Source organism: Oncorhynchus clarkii, chromosome 27, assembly GCF_045791955.1.
Source record: "Oncorhynchus clarkii lewisi isolate Uvic-CL-2024 chromosome 27, UVic_Ocla_1.0, whole genome shotgun sequence".
Taxonomy (NCBI): domain Eukaryota; kingdom Metazoa; phylum Chordata; class Actinopteri; order Salmoniformes; family Salmonidae; genus Oncorhynchus; species Oncorhynchus clarkii.
The window spans coordinates 39,945,649-39,964,550 of record NC_092173.1 but is presented as its reverse complement, the minus strand read 5'-3'; the positions used below and the strand labels follow the sequence as shown (position 1 = coordinate 39,964,550).

The following is an 18,902-nucleotide window of genomic DNA, read 5'->3' as shown; positions in this document are numbered from 1 at the left end:
ATTACAGTGACATCTCTCCCCATAGGAATACATAGCCTGCACCACAAAATTCAACCTGAAGCCTATATGGGTTATGAATGCCGTATGAACCTGTCTTCGGTACCAGTCCATCAGGCCACTATGAGATCTACCTGTGTCGAATCTAAGCTTCCTGGAGCAACCGGAAGTGGTTAAAATGCCCCTAAAAGTGTTTACCCATACACTGCCTGCAGTTTGATAGACATAGTGCATTCAACCCTGTGTAGATCAGTCAATTCTTAACGTAAAGACTTAAAACTCGGGATTCTGTAAGTGGCTATGTAAATCAAGACATGTGTTTACTTATAGCTTCCTGTGCCAACCGGAAGTGCCTTTAATTGGGTCACACTCTCTGTTTCGAAGGGTTAAAAAAGTCACATCTCTCCAAAACTTCATATGTGTGACTAGGTAACCCTTCTGAACTGTAAATCAGTCATTAATCCCAACAGATGTCAAAGAAAAGCTCCCTCACACACACACAGGAAGGATGGAGTGATAAAGTGCGGTGCTTAAAGACACAGAGAGCAGGAAATGGCATTACCATAATCCCTAGGCCGTACCGAGTTCAGCGAGATATCCCGCTTGACCGTAGCTCGCTCGGTCTAGGCGCAGCGAGCATTAGAATAGTAGGCCCAAAATGAAGCCTGCACCACAATGTCATTTGCTTTTGGGTGACAGTGAGAGAACCGTTAGAGTGAGAAGAAAAATTGCACCACATGAATGTTCCTAAGGTCCTCCCGATCTGAACAAGCCTAACCTTGACCGTGTGGCATTAACCCTTAACAGTAAAACAGTGTTTTTTGATCTCACAGATTACAGTGTCATCTCTCCCCATAGGAATACATTGCCTGCACCCCTAATTTCAACCTGAAGTCTATATGGGTTATGAATGCCGTATGAACCTGTCTTCGGTACCAGTCCATCAGGCCACTATGAGGTCTACCTGTGTTGATTCTGAGCTTCCTGGACCAACCGGAAGTGGTTAAAATGCCCCTAAAAGTGTTTACCCATACCCTGCCTGCAGTTTGACAGACATAGTGCATTCAACCCTGTGTAAATCAGTCAGTTCTTAACGTAAGGACTTAAAACTCAGGATTCTGTAACAACATACCCCAATGAGGATATGTGTTGATTTATAGCTTCCTGTGCCAACCGGAAGTGCCATAATTGGTGTCTCAGGTGCTGTTTCGAAGGGTTAAAAAAGTCTGATCTCTCCAAAATTTCATATGTGTGATTAGGGAACCCCCATGAACTGTAAATCAGTCATTTTTCCCCCAAAAAATCAATGGAAAAAAAATTCACACTAAAACACAACTTGGATGGAGGGACGTATTGGGGTGCGTAGAGACAGACAGTGGCTGCAATAGTTAGCTTTGTTGGAGCTAAAAAAGAACCGTCAGACCTAGAGTTCCGAAACTTTACAATCCTGTTCTAGGCCTCATGTCGATAGTGTGTGGTGAGTTAGGTGGTTCTAGAAGGTTCTCGGACCGAGAAACAGCCTCGTACATTTGCAATACTTTCAATTCATTTTTGCATCACGAAAATGACGACATTTAGAAATGTCCCAGAGTCGCAAGACTAGGTGCATTGCGAACGTCTCGGCCCATATAGACAGACCCCAACGTTTCTGTCCGATAGCTCATTCAAGGACCCCGTAGCAAGTAATGGAAAATTGTGGATTTTCAGCACCAATTAGGGTTTTTCTCGGACACCAAATGACCTATCGAGCCGAAACTTGGGATTCGGGGTCGCCTCAGCTAGGCCAACACATAACATAAGAAATGGACCCGCAGCTAGAACGTAACTACGTGTTTTATGGTTTTTTTATGGTTTGAACCCAAGGCGTTGTGAATTTTGGGCCAGCTCTGAAGTATGTAATAGTTGGCTACTAAACGAGTTGGAAAAAGTGGGTTTGGTGTCAGTTTGTATCAGTTTGGTGTCAGAATGATATCTAATTGACTGATGGACTCTTGTCCACTTGACTCTTGTACATTTGCAATATGTTTAAACAGTGAGGTACCATCACCAAAAGCGACATTCTGAAATCTACCCTAACGAGCGATTGAGATGAACCAGAATCACTGCAAAGCCATCCCGAGTTCATCGGGCCAGTCAATTTCACATTCCTGCAGGATTTTTATAGCATGACAAATTCGTGATGGTACCTGCCCATTGAAACATATTGCAAATGCACAGTGACTTTGAAAAAGTAAGGAAACATAAACAAATGGACATAATGAAATCATCATTTTTTTTTTCCCGGTTACCAGTTGCACGCGCATTTGCAATATGATTCTATAGTGAAAAAACATATTGCAAATGCACAGTGACTTTGAAAAAGTAAGGAAACATAAACAAAAAAAATCTAAAAAATGTTTTGGGGGGTGACCAGATGCACGTGCATTTGCAATATGATTCTATAGTGAAAAAACATATTGCAAATGCACAGTGACTTTGAAAAAGTAAGGAAACATAAACATTTTATTTTTATTTTTAGGTGACCAGTTGCACGTGCATTTGCAATATGATTCTATAGTGAAAAAACATATTGCAAATGCACAGTGACTTTGAAAAAGTAAGGAAACATAAACAAAAAAAATCAAAAATTTTTTTGGGGGGGTGACCAGATGCACGTGCATTTGCAATATGATTCTATAGTGAAAAAACATATTGCAAATGCACAGTGACTTTGAAAAAGTAAGGAAACATAAACAAAAAAAATCAAATTTTTTTTGGGGGGGGTGACCAGATGCACGTGCATTTGCAATATGATTCTATAGTGAAAAAACATATTGCAAATGCACAGTGACTTTGAAAAAGTAAGAAACAAAAAAAAATACATCTAAAAAATTTTGAGCATGACAAATTCGTGATGGTACCTGCCCATTGAAACATATTGCAAATGCACAGTGACTTTGAAAAAGTAAGGAAACATAAACATTTTATTTTTATTTTTAGGTGACCAGTTGCACGTGCATTTGCAATATGATTCTATAGTGAAAAAACATATTGCAAATGCACAGTGACTTTGAAAAAGTAAGGAAACATAAAAAAAATCTAATTTTTTTGGGGGGGGATGACCAGTTGCATGTGCATTTGCAATATGATTCTATAGTGAAAAAACATATTGCAAATGCACAGTGACTTTGAAAAAGTAAGAAACAAAAAAAAATACATCTAAAATTTTTTGAGCATGACAAATTCGTGATGGTACCTGCCCATTGAAACATATTGCAAATGCACAGTGACTTTGAAAAAGTAAGGAAACATAAACATTTTATTTTTATTTTTAGGTGACCAGTTGCACGTGCATTTGCAATATGATTCTATAGTGAAAAAACATATTGCAAATGCACAGTGACTTTGAAAAAGTAAGGAAACATAAAAAAAATCTAATTTTTTTTGGGGGGGATGACCAGTTGCATGTGCATTTGCAATATGATTCTATAGTGAAAAAACATATTGCAAATGCACAGTGACTTTGAAAAAGTAAGAAACAAAAAAAAATACATCTAAAATTTTTTGAGCATGACAAATTCGTGACGGTACCTGCCCATTGAAACATATTGCAAATGCACAGTGACTTTGAAAAAGTAAGGAAACATAAACAAAAAAACATCAACACATTTTTTGGGTAACCAGTTGCATATTTTAGATCACAAGATGACAAAGGTATAGTTTGAGCAAAGTAAAGCTTGAATTTTGAGCATGACAAATTCGTGATGGTACCTGCCCATTAAAACATATTGCAAATGCACAGTGACTTTGAAAAAGTAAGAAACAAAAAAAAATACATCTAAAATTTTTTGAGCATGACAAATTCGTGACGGTACCTGCCCATTGAAACATATTGCAAATGCACAGTGACTTTGAAAAAGTAAGGAAACATAAACAAAAAAACATCAACACATTTTTTGGGTAACCAGTTGCATATTTTAGATCACAAGATGACAAAGGTATAGTTTGAGCAAAGTAAAGCTTGAATTTTGAGCATGACAAATTCGTGATGGTACCTGCCCATTAAAACATATTGCAAATGCACAGTGACTTTGAAAAAGTAAGAAACAAAAAAAAATACATCTAAAAAATTTTGAGCATGACAAATTCGTGATGGTACCTGCCCATTGAAACATATTGCAAATGCACAGTGACTTTGAAAAAGTAAGGAAACATAAACAAATGGACATAATGAAATCATCATTTTTTTTTTCCCGGTTACCAGTTGCACGCGCATTTGCAATATGATTCTATAGTGGACATGATTCAAATGGACATGATGAAATCAACACAACGAGTGATGGAAATGAACAACTATCACTGCCCGGCCGTCCCGAGTTCATCAGTTCAGTCAATTTTGGCCCCCCAAAAAATTGACTTTGGACTTTGACTTTTGACTTCCTATGAAATCATATTGCAAATGGACAAATCATATTCCTTATGCACAAGTAAAAAAAAAAATTATAATAATGATAATAAAGTATGACTAAAGTATGTTGATAAAGTTCTTATACATGTGTAATTGACACAAAAATTGAAAGAATTTTGAAAAACGGTCCAGAAAGCACTTTTTTAAGGATGTGTGAAGTTTTTTACCAAATTTTGACATTTTTGACTTTTGACTTTTGACTTCCTATGAAATCATATTCCAAATGGAGAAAACATATGCCTTATGCACAAGTAAAAAAAAATAAAAAATAGGATAATAAAGTATGACTAAAGTATGTTGATAAAGTTCTTATACATGTGTAATTGACATAAAAATTGAAAGAATTTTGAAAAACGGTCCAGAAAGCACTTTTTTAAGGATGTGTGAAGTTTTTTACCAAATTTTGACATTTTTGACTTTTGACTTTTGACTTCCTATGAAATCATATTGCAAATGTACAAAACATATGCCTTATGCGCATGTAATTAAAAAAAAAAAAAATATGATAAAAAAATTGGACAAAAGTATATTCATACAGCTCTTACACATGTGTAATTGACAAAAAAATCGAAAGAATTTCGAAAAAAGGCCCAGAAAGCACTTTTTTAAGGGGTGAAAAGTTTTTGAAAAAAATATCCTTTTTTCAAAAATTTTCTTTTGGATGTTGACTTGGGTTACATTTCCAATATGAAAAACCCCGGTGGAGCGCACTCGCCCCCTGTTGGATTTTTGAGGTGTTACAATTGGCAATTGCCATATGGCATTTGCCATATACTTTACACGAATCAACGCCGCTTTGGGTGGTATTGGACATCGTGTATATGGTTTGTCCAATGCCAATATCTTGCCATTCATTTTTGTACAATTCAGGGGGGTATTCCCTTACTGTATTTAGTCTCCACATTGACTCTGTACAGGTATCTTCTGTACATAGTCTCCACATTGACTCTGTCCCGGTACCCCCTGTATATAGTCTCCACATTGACTCTGTCCCGGTACCCCCTGTATATAGCCTCCACATTGACTCTGTACCGGTACCCCCTGTATATAGTCTCCACATTGACTCTGTACCGGTACTCCCTGTATTTAGTCTCCACATTGACTCAGTACCGGTACCCCCTGTATATAGCCTCCACATTGACTCTGTACCGGTACTCCCTGTATATAGCCTCCACATTGACTCTGTACAGGTATCCTCTGTATATAGCCTCCACATTGACTCTGTACCGGTACCCCCTGTATATAGCCTCCACATTGACTCTGTACCGTTACTCCCTGTATTTAGTCTCCACATTGACTATGTACCGGTACCCCCTGTATATAGTCTCCACATTGACTCTGTACCGGTACTCCCTGTATTTAGTCTCCACATTGACTCTGTACAGGTATCCTCTGTATATAGCCTCCACATTGACTCTGTACCGGTACCCCCTGTATATAGTCTCCACATTGACTCTGTACCGGTACTCCCTGTATTTAGTCTCCACATTGACTCTGTACAGGTATCTTCTGTACATAGTCTCCACATTGACTCTGTCCCGGTACCCCCTGTATATAGTCTCCACATTGACTCTGTCCCGGTACCCCCTGTATATAGCCTCCACATTGACTCTGTACCGGTACCCCCTGTATATAGTCTCCACATTGACTCTGTACCGGTACTCCCTGTATTTAGTCTCCACATTGACTCTGTACCGGTACCCCCTGTATATAGCCTCCACATTGACTCTGTACCGGTACTCCCTGTATATAGCCTCCACATTGACTCTGTACAGGTATCCTCTGTATATAGCCTCCACATTGACTCTGTACCGGTACCCCCTGTATATAGCCTCCACATTGACTCTGTACCGTTACTCCCTGTATTTAGTCTCCACATTGACTATGTACCGGTACCCCCTGTATATAGTCTCCACATTGACTCTGTACCGGTACTCCCTGTATTTAGTCTCCACATTGACTCTGTACAGGTATCCTCTGTATATAGCCTCCACATTGACTCTGTACCGGTACCCCCTGTATATAGCCTCCACATTGACTCTGTACCGTTACTCCCTGTATTTAGTCTCCACATTGACTATGTACCGGTACCCCCTGTATATAGTCTCCACATTGACTCTGTACCGGTACTCCCTGTATTTAGTCTCCACATTGACTCTGTACAGGTATCCTCTGTACATAGCCTCCACATTGACTCTGTACCGGTACCCCCTGTATATAGCCTCCACATTGACTCTGTACCGGTACCCCCTGTATATAGCCTCCACATTGACTCTGTACCGGTACCCCCTGTATATAGTCTCGCTACTGCTGTTTTACTGCTGCTCTTTAATTACTTGTTACTTTTATATCTTATTCTTGTCTGTATTTTTTTTGGTTGTGGCCTCGTAAGTAAGCATTTACTGTAAGGTTGTATTTGACGCATTGGACAATCAATTTTATTCGATTTTGTGATTTGATGAGGAACCAAAAAAGGACATTGGGAATATGTCTTACTCATTGATTACTGATTAGAGTAGTGATGTCACGACTAAGAAGCAGCTGGGTGTTCTGGTAAAACAACACAGCAATAAACCCTTTCAAATCATAAGCACATTTGGAGGAATAATAATCATTCCAGCTGCTGATTCACTGACCTTTGCCAATGCCTTGTTCAGGTTTCTTGATGACAATAAACTGCATCGGTCTAGCCACAGATGGCTGCAACACAGCTTTATTCTAAAAATGACTAAATAGTTATTTTCCCCATGTAAATCTACACACAAAACCCCACAATGACAAAGCAAAAAGAGGTTGTTAGAAATGAATGCAAATTTAAATATAAAAAAAACTGAACTGTCACATATACATCATTTTCAGACCCTTAACTCAGTACTTTGTTGAAGCACTTTTGGCAGTGATTACAGCCTTGAGTCTTCTTGGGTATAAAGAGGGAGTGATGGGGAGTGGAGAGGTTCCCACAGTGGGTAAGCAGACAGTGGAATGTGCCTGTTTTCATTTTGTTATACGATGAGGGACAGATACACTCATATACACACACACACACACACACACTGACTGTGTGACGAAGGAATCATGTGTAGGGGGTCTGTAGGTTCTGTCAGTCAGACTCAATACTAACTCTTCCAGCATGAGTAGACACTACGTAAACTTTATTGGTATTGTTCATATAGACGTGTTTATTTCTGACACATTATAAGAACACATTCTAATATTAACAAAGTGAAGTGAAGGAATAGCAGGAAATTAATGTTTCAAACAGAATGGACATTCCCCTGTTGATTATCGACGAGCCCTAAATCACGATATGAGCATGTGTAAGTTAATATTTGGACATCATGTGTTTCTTGGTGGTTTCTATTTGGACATCATGTGTTTCTTGGTGGTTTCTAATTGGACATTGTGTGTTTCTTGGTGGTTTCTATTTGGACATCATGTGTTTCTTGGTGTTTCTCTCTGGTCTCAGGAGGATGATGAAACATTTTGGAGCAAACAGACAGAACAGCAGCCCAAAGCTGGAGGCCAGGATGGCAAAGATCTCTACAGCTACTGTGTACTTCCCAGGAGAGCTGACGTAGGCAGGGATGAAGGAGATCCACACGGCACAGAAGATCAACATGCTGAAGGTGATGAACTTGGCCTCGTTGAAGTTGTCTGGGAGTTTCCTGGCCAGGAAGGCTAAGAGGAGACAGAGGGAGGCCAGAAGGCCGATGTAGCCCAGCACCAGAGAGAAGCCGACCACAGAGCCCACTTCACACTCCAGGACGACCTTCGGGCCCCGACGCTCTCTGCCCCTCCTCTCAGCAGGTCGGGGTGGAGCTAAGGCCAGCCACAGCACACAGATCAGCACCTGTGTAAGGGAACGGAGGTGGATGGAAAACTAGGTATCTAGTAAACAAATAATATGGTCAATGAAGGAAACAACTACATTCCCATAGAATACAGTAACAACTAGATGTTCACCTGGATGAGTGTGCAGAGTGAGATACCCATCCTCTGCTGGGTGGGGCTGAAGTATCTCATCAGGTTCTCTCCAGGCAGAGTGGCCCTGAAGGCCACCAGCACCACCACAGTCCTGCTGAGCAGACAGGAGATGCAGAACACAAAGCTTATACCAAACAGGGTGTGTCTCAGCATGCATGTCCACGGCTTCGGCCGGCCAATGAAAACCAGCGCACACAGGAAGCAGAGCTTGAGTGACAGCAGGAGCAGGAAGCTGAGCTCAGAGTTGTTGGCTTTCACCTGTAAAGCGACAGAAAATTATAATTTAGACAATGACATGTCAAAAATCCCAACCTTATATGACACAATCTCATCTCTGTCCAGTACCTCTATATATGATCATATGATTCAACTCACCAGGGCCGTGTGACGGTGGTAGAGGAAGGTGGCCAGGGTACCGGCTGTGAGTGTTGCCCCGGAAACTGAGATGACAGACAGGATGACGCCCATGGTGTCGCTATAGGAGAGGAAGTCCACCAGCTGGGGGATGCAGGCCGTACGATCAGGGTTGGACCAGAACCGCTCTGGACACTTAATACACTCAACTGACCCTGATAGAGAAGGAAGAAGAATGAGGACTCCAAATCAGGACCAATCAGGATTGAGGAAAAATATGAATTGGAATCAGAACCGTTGATAGACTACCTGTTGTGTTGCTGATCTCTCCCTCAGCACAGGACAGACAGTCAAAGCAGCACACAGGCCTCCCCTTCTGTACCGCATGCCTGGTACCAGGGGGACAGTCAGCACTGCATACAGACACAGGGACCTACCAGAGGGGGGAGAGGAAGAAGTTATCATCATCATCATCATCATTGCTATTATCATCATTATTAAACACAGACACAGACAGGCTCGCTGGGCCCCTCTGGGGACTATGCCAGGACAATGACCACACAAATATCTCTTGTTCAGAATCATGTTGATGATAGAGCTTTCTGTCTGAGATAACGTCCCACTGTTATTTTTTTGTTTTTTTTCCAGCTGGCTCTCTTCTGTATGTCTGCCTCAGGGTGATTAACTCAATAAATCTCACCGTCAAACACACACACACACACACACGCACACACACACACACACACACACACACACACACACATACACACACACACACACACACACACACACACACACACACACACACACACACACACACACACACACACACACACAGACACACAGACACACACACCAAACTGAACAGTTCTAACCTCATCTCCGCTGCCCCCACCCCACACCACTTTATCCATGTCGATGTGAAACTGGTCGTCCAATCCCTCAGAGGACAGAAAATGTCCGACCTGGACAAACTCTGCCGTCCCCTCGGGGGTCACATGCCAGTTGATGATGTCATAAGAGGCAGGCGGATCACCATTCATGTCGAAGTGGAAAGATTCCCCTACAGGAGTACTGAAGTTCACTCCCCTCAGATAATGAACAATCTCAAATAGAAAAGGGCATTGGAACAGGATTAAGAGTTAGAACCAGTTGTGGCTTTTGTTCTTCATTATTCAAACCTTACAAAGTGTTTTCACTGTATCCTGACTGGAAACATTAGTGTTCTTAACTTGAAAACAGATCAACATGTTATTCTCACCTGGCTGGGCTGAAGCTTCCTGATATCAGGGCACTGTCCACCGTTAAAGACTCCATCCCCTGGTCGACAGGCCATCATATCCTGTATGGCGTAGGCGATGGCGTACACAGCCTTGTACACATTGTAGCTGGCTCTCAGCTGAGACACGTCAGCATACTGGCTCTCCCCCTCACCTAGGATTGACACTTTATTTTACTGAGATAACATTGGGAGTCAGGACAAAAAACTGAGATTTAGGTGTAAATTCTCCCTCACGTATGACCTCTGACCCAGTACACTGTCTCCTGGACGGCAGTGTCACGCTGGGTTCAACCCCCAGAGAACACCCAAACATCTCTTCCCACAATTCCCTCAGGAAGGGGTCGGACTTCTGGTAGTCCCCGTCTGGATGGAGGCGTGTTAGGAAAGGCCCCAAGCCGGGAATTTCAGCTTTCTTCAGGGCAAAACCGATTGTCCCAGCAAGAGAGGGCAGGTTTTTTGGGGCGGCGATAGTAGAGAAAGTGACCCAGGCTTCTGAGGCAATCCACTGCTTATCTGTAATGTTCTGACGGACAACCTCTTCCATCAGGGCCTGGAGAATGAAATCGTTAAAGAGATCTAGATAGTCAAGATGAAATGCAAGATTATCATTTAGTAAATGATTGTGTCTGTAAAGGGCATCAAGACACGGTAAGACACATGGACACTGATACAGCTGTGTTACAAATCATTAACAATACTAACTGTAACAGCTCACCCCTGAATGACCCGCGAATCCAACAAATGCCACCACCACTCTGGCAGTAGATCCTCTGATGGTGTCTGCAATGTGCCTGATCTTTCTCTTTGATGGTAACTTGGGGATGACCATCAGTGAGAGAAAGGGAAGAGTGTCAAAGAAAATCAGAGAGAGCGTTTCTATTAGATTAGAAGAGAAGGGGAGTCAGAGTGAAAGAGAGAGAAAGAGAGCAAAATAGAGAGTATACTGTCAGATCATCAGAGTGAGGTCGTACCTTGGGGAGGACCTCAGAGTAGGCGACACACACCCCAGATCCCTGGAGCTCTTGGAGAAGCACCTGAACCCCAAACTTGCCATAGTCACCATCCTCTGACACCAGTCCCACCCACACCCAGCCCAGCTGACGCAGCAGCTTGGCCATGCCCCGAGCCTGAAAGGCATCGCTGGGTACCGTACGGAAGAATGAGGGGTACCTCCAGTTGTCACTCAAGCATGCACAAGTGGCAAAGTAACTCACCTGGGAGAGAACAGAGAGAGAGATTGTACAGAGAGAGAGAGAGAGCGAGAGAGAGAGAGAGAGAGAGAGAGAGAGAGAGAGATAATTGCCTGTAGAGCTCCAAAATAGGAGTCAATGAGACTGAGAATTATAATTTGTAAGAGGCAGATGGAGAAGGAATTAAACCTTAGAGAGAGGGAAATCTTGAAAGAGATTGAAATGTGATGTGAAAAGAGTCATCATCTCATCCCAACCTGTAATCCAACCCCTGCCTCACCATGGGTAAATCAAACGGCCCGAGGGTCTGTGCCACGACCATGGAAGCTGAGGAACGGGCATCCCCGATGATGACGGGAACCTCAGGAGTTGTGCCACACTCTTTGCCCACCACGGAGGCCTCCTTGCCGGTCACCATGGCTAGGGCTGCCCCCAGGGTGGTGCCCTCTGACCGGCATGTGTCAGATGCCAGGAACCCCAGGTTGAGGTTAGGCAGGAGGGCTGGGTCACGGTTAATCTCCTCCACAGCAAAGATCATAGTCTGGAGCCAGCGGTAAGCACGCTGGTTGAACCTGACAGACGAAACAAAGGAAGAAACAGAGAGATGAGGTAACTGAATACACATTACCTTCAGGTGAAAACACAATGACAAAAAGCTGTTATCAAGCTGCATACATTGTACAGGTAGAATTTCCCTTAATGCTCCTGAACTCCTGTTCTGGTAGAGGGGCTTCCACATGGATGGGGAACAGGCCCCCAATGACCACATCTCCTGCCCGGTAAACACTGCCCGAGACGGGCTTAGCTTCCAGCTGACAAGCCCCCTCTCCACCGCCATCCAGACCCCAGACAGACCCAGGGACATGGAGACAGTAGAGCAGCCACAGCCAGCCACACAGGCTCATCACCTGGAGAGAGACAAGGCCGAAGACTGGGAGAGTTTTGTCACCTGTTGGAGAGAGACCAAACCAAGAACTTGCAGACAGAACACTCTGTAGACAGAAAGACATGAACAAAAGTGCTATCAATTAAAATATACACCATTCAACACAGACACCTGTAACCAGACATGTGAAACAACAATGATAGACACACAACCTTGTTCTGCTTCTGACCTACCTGGCAACAGTAAATCTTATCCTGGTGAGACAGACAGACAGACAGAGAGAGAGAGAGAGAGAGAGAGAGAGAGTATGAGTGTCTATCAGTCTGGCATCTCCTGTAGAGAGTGTGAGAGTGAAAGAGGGAGAGGAAGAGGAGAGAAGGGGAGCTGCTGATATACGGAGAAATGAGCCCCCGGCTAAAAAAACAAGCACACATCCACCAGGGGTGCTTGTAGGGAGGACGGGGCAGGGGGGGGTTAATTGGGGACTTGTTATTGGAGGATAACTTGGGGAGCAGGTAATTGGGGGTAATTGGAGAAAGCCTGTGAGGGTGATGTTATTGAAGGTAATGTGTAGTACAGGAGATACAGTATCTGCTCTTCAACAACATTTGATGGATCCATTCAGACAGATATTACATCATTCTGTACTATTTTTATTTTACCTTTATTTAGCTTGGCAAGTCAGTTAAGAACAAATTCTTATTTTCAATGATGGCCTTGTGGGTTTAAACTGCCTTGTTCAGGGGCAGAACGACAGAGTTTTACCTTGTCAGCTCGGGGATTCAATCTTGCAACCTTTCAGTTACTAGTCCAATACTCTAACCACTAGGCTACTTGCCACCCTTATTAAATCCCCACACCAATAGAAATCCACTTTTTCAAGCTGAAAGGTGCCAAGAGTTTACCCATGATGTTGCACAATGATGTTGGTCGATAAGTTATCGTTTTAGTCAAAATATGATACATTTGTTAAAACAGAGTGTGACATACAATGATGTGAGATCCCAGCAACACAAACTACATCTGAGATGCGGCTTCATCCACCCGGCAAAACTCATCTTGTCCTTCCAGAAGAGAAAACACAAATTTCTCCACCGCAAGGGATGCTCAAAACTAAGACGCAAGGGTGAACAGATGAAAACCCCCATTATGACTGGCTCAATATTCAGGAATGCTATCCATGCACTATCACGAAGCCTTTGCCTATTGGCTATGATGCTGCCTTCAGCATAAGACAACGATGAGGACATCCCCCTTAAGTGTGTACAAGGAGCATTACGAATATGCTGAGTACTGGACTTTGTTATTGTTATTTTACCAGGATATTAACACAGAGATGACATCACACCAATGAATGCACAGCGGACAATAATATTCAGGTGTCATGCGGACTGAGACTGCTTCCTTGTGGGGCTACAATGCATTGAATCCCTACATGGGACAAATATGTGCTGAGTAAATCAAACATTAGGAACACATTCCTAATATTGAGTTGCCCCCCCACCCCCCTCATTTTTCAATTCGTCGGGGCATGGACTCTACAAGGTTCCGAAAGCATTTCACAGGGATGCTGGCCCATGTTAACTCCAATGCTTCCCACAGTTGTGTCAAGTTGGCTGGATGTCCTTTGGGTGGTGGACCATTCTTGATACACACTGGAAACTATTGGAAATGTAAAACCCAGCAACTGTTGCAGTTCTTAATACAAACCATTGCACCTTGCACCTACTACCATACCCTGTTCAAAGGCACATACATATTTTGTCTTGCCCATTTACCCTTTGAATGGCACACATACACAATCCATGTCTCAATTGTCTCAAGGCTTGAAAATCATTATTTAACCTGTCTCCTCCCGTTCATCTACGCTGATTGAAGTGGATTCAACAAGTGACATCAATAAGGTCAGTCTATGTCAGTCTATGTCATGGAAAGAGCAGGTGTTCTTAATGTTTTGTACACTCAGTGAAAGTTGGAAGCTATTCCCCTACAATTTGTTTGTTTGTTGCGACTGCTAAGGAGAGATGGCCAGTCCCATATGAGCGAATTGTTTATTTTTCTTCCTGTTGATTTGTGTCCTTCTTTTGTTTCGGGCAAGCTTTCGAATTTATCTCCCAGGGAGGACTTGGCCTACAGGGCATGATGAACAATATAGATTATAGACTGAATTTTTTTTGCACATGCTATTTTTTGTTGTTGTATGTAGAATGGAATACTTAAATGCCTGCATGTTCTATTTGCCTGTTTATCTGTTGTTATGTTCACTTTCTACCTTTTTTTTTAATTCTCTTCATTACCCAACCTAAACAATGAATATCTGAAGACGAAAACATGGGGCAGTGGGATGGGGTTAGGGATGTGGGGGCTAGGAAGCTGGGGTTAGGGAAGGGGGGGCTAGAGATTGTGGGGCTAGGAAGGTGGGGTTAGGGAAGGGGGGCTAGAGATTGTGGGGCTAGGAAGGTGGGGTTAGGGAAGGGGGGGTTAGGGAGGTTGGGTTAAGGAAGGGGGGGCTAGGGAGGTTACACCAAACAGGCATAAAACTCTTTTCATGAAACGTTCTCCTGAATCGATTTTGCGTTATTATATACACCTCTATTTTCTAAAATAAAAAAAATAGGATTGCAGAACCATTTGTACAAAGTGGCTGCTTTTTCGTCCTGCTTTTTCATCATCCCCAAACAAAACTTAAGGATTGGCCCCTTTCTTTCAATGTTCACCTAAAATTACATACCCAAATCTAGCAGCCTGTAGCTCAGGCCCTGAAGCAAAGATATGCATTTTTCTTGGTACAATTTGAAAGGAAACACTGAAGTTTGTGGAAATGTGAAAGGAATGTCGGAGAATATAACATATTGGATCTGGAAAAAGATAATACAAAGATAAAAAAAACAGTTTTTTTGTATTTTTTTGTACCATCATCTTTGAAATGCAAGACAAAGGCCATAATGTATTATTCCAGCCCAGGTGCAATTTAGATATTGGCCACTAGATGGCAGCAGTGTATGTGCAAAGTTTTAGACTGATCCAATGAACCATTGTATTTTTGTTCACATTTTGGTATAAAGACTAAAAGACTAATAACTTATCATGTTCAAAACTGTGCACTCTCCTCAAACAATATCATGGTATTCTTTCACTGTAATAGCTACTGTAAATTGGACAGTTCAGTTTGATTAACAAGAATTTAAGCTTTCTGCCAATATCAGATATGTCTATGTCCTGTGAAATGTTCTTGTTAATTACAACCTCATGCTAATCACATCAGCCTACATTAGCTCAACCGTCCCACAGGGGACCCACCAATCCTGAAGAAGTGAATATCTATTGTCAAAATTAATATATTGCCACGGCAGAATTTCTGTAGTTCAATGCTTCCCATGTTTCCCCTTCTGTCTATAGGGATAAAATGTGCGGTTTCAAAATTCATATTGTATGCTAAGCAATCCTGGATAAAATGATCAAACTTACAAAGATGGAAAGACATAGGAAACTGTAAATTGAATTTCCAGGCACTAGCATTTCACCCCATCCTAAATTGATTTAGACATAATTCTTCCTCCCTCTAGCTCAGTATATAGAGAAGTATGGTGTCTCATGTTGCCCTGGAAGAGGTGGTCTTCACTGATATATTCCTTAACCCTAGAACCGCTGGGCCTCCCTTCACGCTAATGAGCAGTCATTCTAACCGTAACATTCTAACAGTGTAAATAATATATTTAATATACGCAATCGCAAACAAAATAATTTGGTTGTTTATGAAGGCCTTGGTTAATAACATTAGAACACAATGATTGAGACCACTGTGTTCTTGGGAACCTTCAATGATGCAGAAATGTTTTGGTACCCTTCCCCAGATCTGTGCCTCGACACAATCCTGTCTTGGAGCTCTACAGGCAATTCCTTCAACCTCATGGCTTGCTTTTTGCACTGTCAACTGTGGGACCTTATAAAGACAGGTGTGTGCCTTTCCAAATCATGTCTAATCATTTGAATTTACCACAGGTGGACTCCAATCAAGTTTAAGAACATTTTAAGGATGATCAATGGAATCAGGATGCACCTGGGTTTCATTTTGAGTCTCATAGCAAAGGCTCTGAATGCTTATGTAAATATAGTATTTCTGTTGTTTTTTTTTTAATATAAAAATGTGCTAAAATATCTAAAAACCTGTTTTCACTTCATCATTATGCGGTATTGTGATGTCATTATGGGGTATTGTGTGTAGATTGACGAGGAAAACATGTAATTTAATCTATTTTAGAATAAGTCTGTAACATATCGACATGTGGAAAAAGTTATGAGGTCTGAGTGCTTTCCGAATGCACTGTATTTTATAGACGCTATAATTACATGATGTATTATTTAGTGTTTTGCCAACCGCGCTTCCTGTCTCCCCAAGATGAACATGATGTATTATTTAGTGTTTTGCCAACCGTGCTTCCTGTCTCCCCAAGATGAACATGATGTATTATTTAGTGTTTTGCCAACCGCGCTTCCTGTCTCCCCAAGATGAACATGATGTATTATTTAGTGTTTTGCCAACCGTGCTTCCTCTCTCCCCAAGATGAACATGATGTATTATTTAGTGTTTTGCCAACCGTGCTTCCTGTCTCCCCAAGATGAACATGATGTATTATTTAGTATTTTGCCAACCGTGCTTCCTGTCTCCCCAAGATGAACATGATGTATTATTTAGTATTTTGCCAACCGTGCTTCCTGTCTCCCCAAGATGAACATGATGTATTATTTAGTGTTTTGCCAACCGTGCTTCCTGTCTCCCCAAGATGAACATGATGTATTATTTAGTATTTTGCCAACCGTGCTTCCTGTCTCCCCAAGATGAACATGATGTATTATTTAGTGTTTTGCCAACCGCGCTTCCTGTCTCCCCAAGATGAACATGATGTATTATTTAGTGTTTTGCCAACCGTGCTTCCTGTCTCCCCAAGATGAACATGATGTATTATTTAGTGTTTTGCCAACCGTGCTTCCTGTCTCCCCAAGATGAACATGATGTATTATTTAGTATTTTGCCAACCGTGCTTCCTGTCTCCCCAAGATGAACATGATGTATTATTTAGTATTTTGCCAACCGTGCTTCCTGTCTCCCCAAGATGAACATGATGTATTATTTAGTGTTTTGCCAACCGCGCTTCCTGTCTCCCCAAGATGAACATGATGTATTATTTAGTATTTTGCCAACCGTGCTTCCTGTCTCCCCAAGATGAACATGATGTATTATTTAGTATTTTGCCAACCGTGCTTCCTGTCTCCCCAAGATGAACATGATGTATTATTTAGTATTTTGCCAACCGCGCTTCCTGTCTCCCCAAGATGAACATGATGTATTATTTAGTGTTTTGCCAACCGCGCTTCCTGTCTCCCCAAGATGAACATGATGTATTATTTAGTATTTTGCCAACCGCGCTTCCTGTCTCCCCAAGATGAACATGATGTATTATTTAGTGTTTTGCCAACCGTGCTTCCTGTCTCCCCAAGATGAACATGATGTATTATTTAGTATTTTGCCAACCGTGCTTCCTGTCTCCCCAAGATGAACATTATGTATTATTTAGTATTTTGCCAACCGCGCTTCCTGTCTCCCCAAGATGAACATGATGTATTATTTAGTGTTTTGCCAACCGTGCTTCCTGTCTCCCCAAGATGAACATGATGTATTATTTAGTGTTTTGCCAACCGCGCTTCCTGTCTCCCCAAGATGAACATGATGTATTATTTAGTATTTTGCCAACCGTGCTTCCTGTCTCCCCAAGATGAACATGATGTATTATTTAGTGTTTTGCCAACCGCGCTTCCTGTCTCCCCAAGATGAACATGATGTATTATTTAGTATTTTGCCAACCGTGCTTCCTGTCTCCCCAAGATGAACATGATGTATTATTTAGTGTTTTGCCAACCGTGCTTCCTGTCTCCCCAAGATGAACATGATGTATTATTTAGTGTTTTGCAAACTGCGCTTCCTGTCTCCCCAAGATGAACATGATGTATTATTTAGTGTTTTGCCAACCGTGCTTCCTGTCTCCCCAAGATGAACATGATGTATTATTTAGTGTTTTGCCAACCGCGCTTCCTGTCTCCCCAAGATGAACATGATGTATTATTTAGTATTTTGCCAACCGTGCTTCCTGTCTCCCCAAGATGAACATGATGTATTATTTAGTGTTTTGCCAACCGCGCTTCCTGTCTCCCCAAGATGAACATGATGTATTATTTAGTGTTTTGCCAACCGTGCTTCCTGTCTCCCCAAGATGAACATGATGTATTATTTAGTATTTTGCCAACCGTGCTTCCTGTCTCCCCAAGATGAACATGATGTATTATTTAGTGTTTTGCCAACCGTGCTTCCTGTCTCCCCAAGATGAACATGATGTATTATTTAGTGTTTTGCCAACCGTGCTTCCTGTCTCCCCAAGATGAAGGACTTTTAACACTGACGTTTTGCTTCACTACACACTCAACTGCTTTCATTGGTGTCACATTAGCTAGAAACCACAAGTGTCTATCCAGATAATGAAAAGGCACATGTGACATTCAATTCAAGGAACTTACAAAATAGTTACATAACATTTACAGTGTGCATGATCATAAGCCAAGTCATTGTAGCCTTTCATTTCACTTAACTGTGAGAACCATGAGCAACGGACTGACTTGGCTCTGCTGTACGCAGCAGAAGCCTGCCGGCAGTCTACCTACCAAAGGTTGCACCGTGTCCATTACAAAGTAGAAAAATGCATATCAGCA

The 18,902-nt window shown here is 42.0% G+C and overlaps 1 protein-coding gene across 1 annotated transcript; it reads right to left on the bottom strand.

Annotated features, from left to right (window-relative positions):
- Positions 1 to 7,865: 7,865 nt before the first annotated feature.
- Positions 7,866 to 12,159, bottom strand: LOC139385843 (extracellular calcium-sensing receptor-like). Its single transcript, XM_071131100.1, has 11 exons — positions 11,930 to 12,159; positions 11,535 to 11,826; positions 11,036 to 11,278; positions 10,780 to 10,878; positions 10,299 to 10,614; positions 10,044 to 10,216; positions 9,658 to 9,888; positions 9,092 to 9,215; positions 8,804 to 8,997; positions 8,408 to 8,686; positions 7,866 to 8,294 (listed from the first exon to the last, which is right to left on the bottom strand). The coding sequence occupies exons 1-11, from the start codon at positions 12,157 to 12,159 to the stop codon at positions 7,866 to 7,868; spliced, it is 2,610 nt and encodes an 869-aa protein (XP_070987201.1).
- Between the last annotated feature and the right edge of the window lie 6,743 nt (positions 12,160 to 18,902).

What these genes read in the sequence shown, in the direction of transcription:
- LOC139385843 (XM_071131100.1), bottom strand. Translation starts at nt 12,159, where the DNA reads ATGAGCCTGTGTGGCTGGCTGTGGCTGCTCTACTGTCTCCATGTCCCT. An exon ending in GGCCGTTTGATTTACCCATG is followed by an intron (nt 11,279 to 11,534) that starts GTGAGGCAGGGG and finishes GTTCTCTCCCAG; the next exon opens with GTGAGTTACTTTGCCACTTG. An exon ending in TACTGGGTCAGAGGTCATAC is followed by an intron (nt 10,217 to 10,298) that starts GTGAGGGAGAAT and finishes TGTCAATCCTAG; the next exon opens with GTGAGGGGGAGAGCCAGTAT.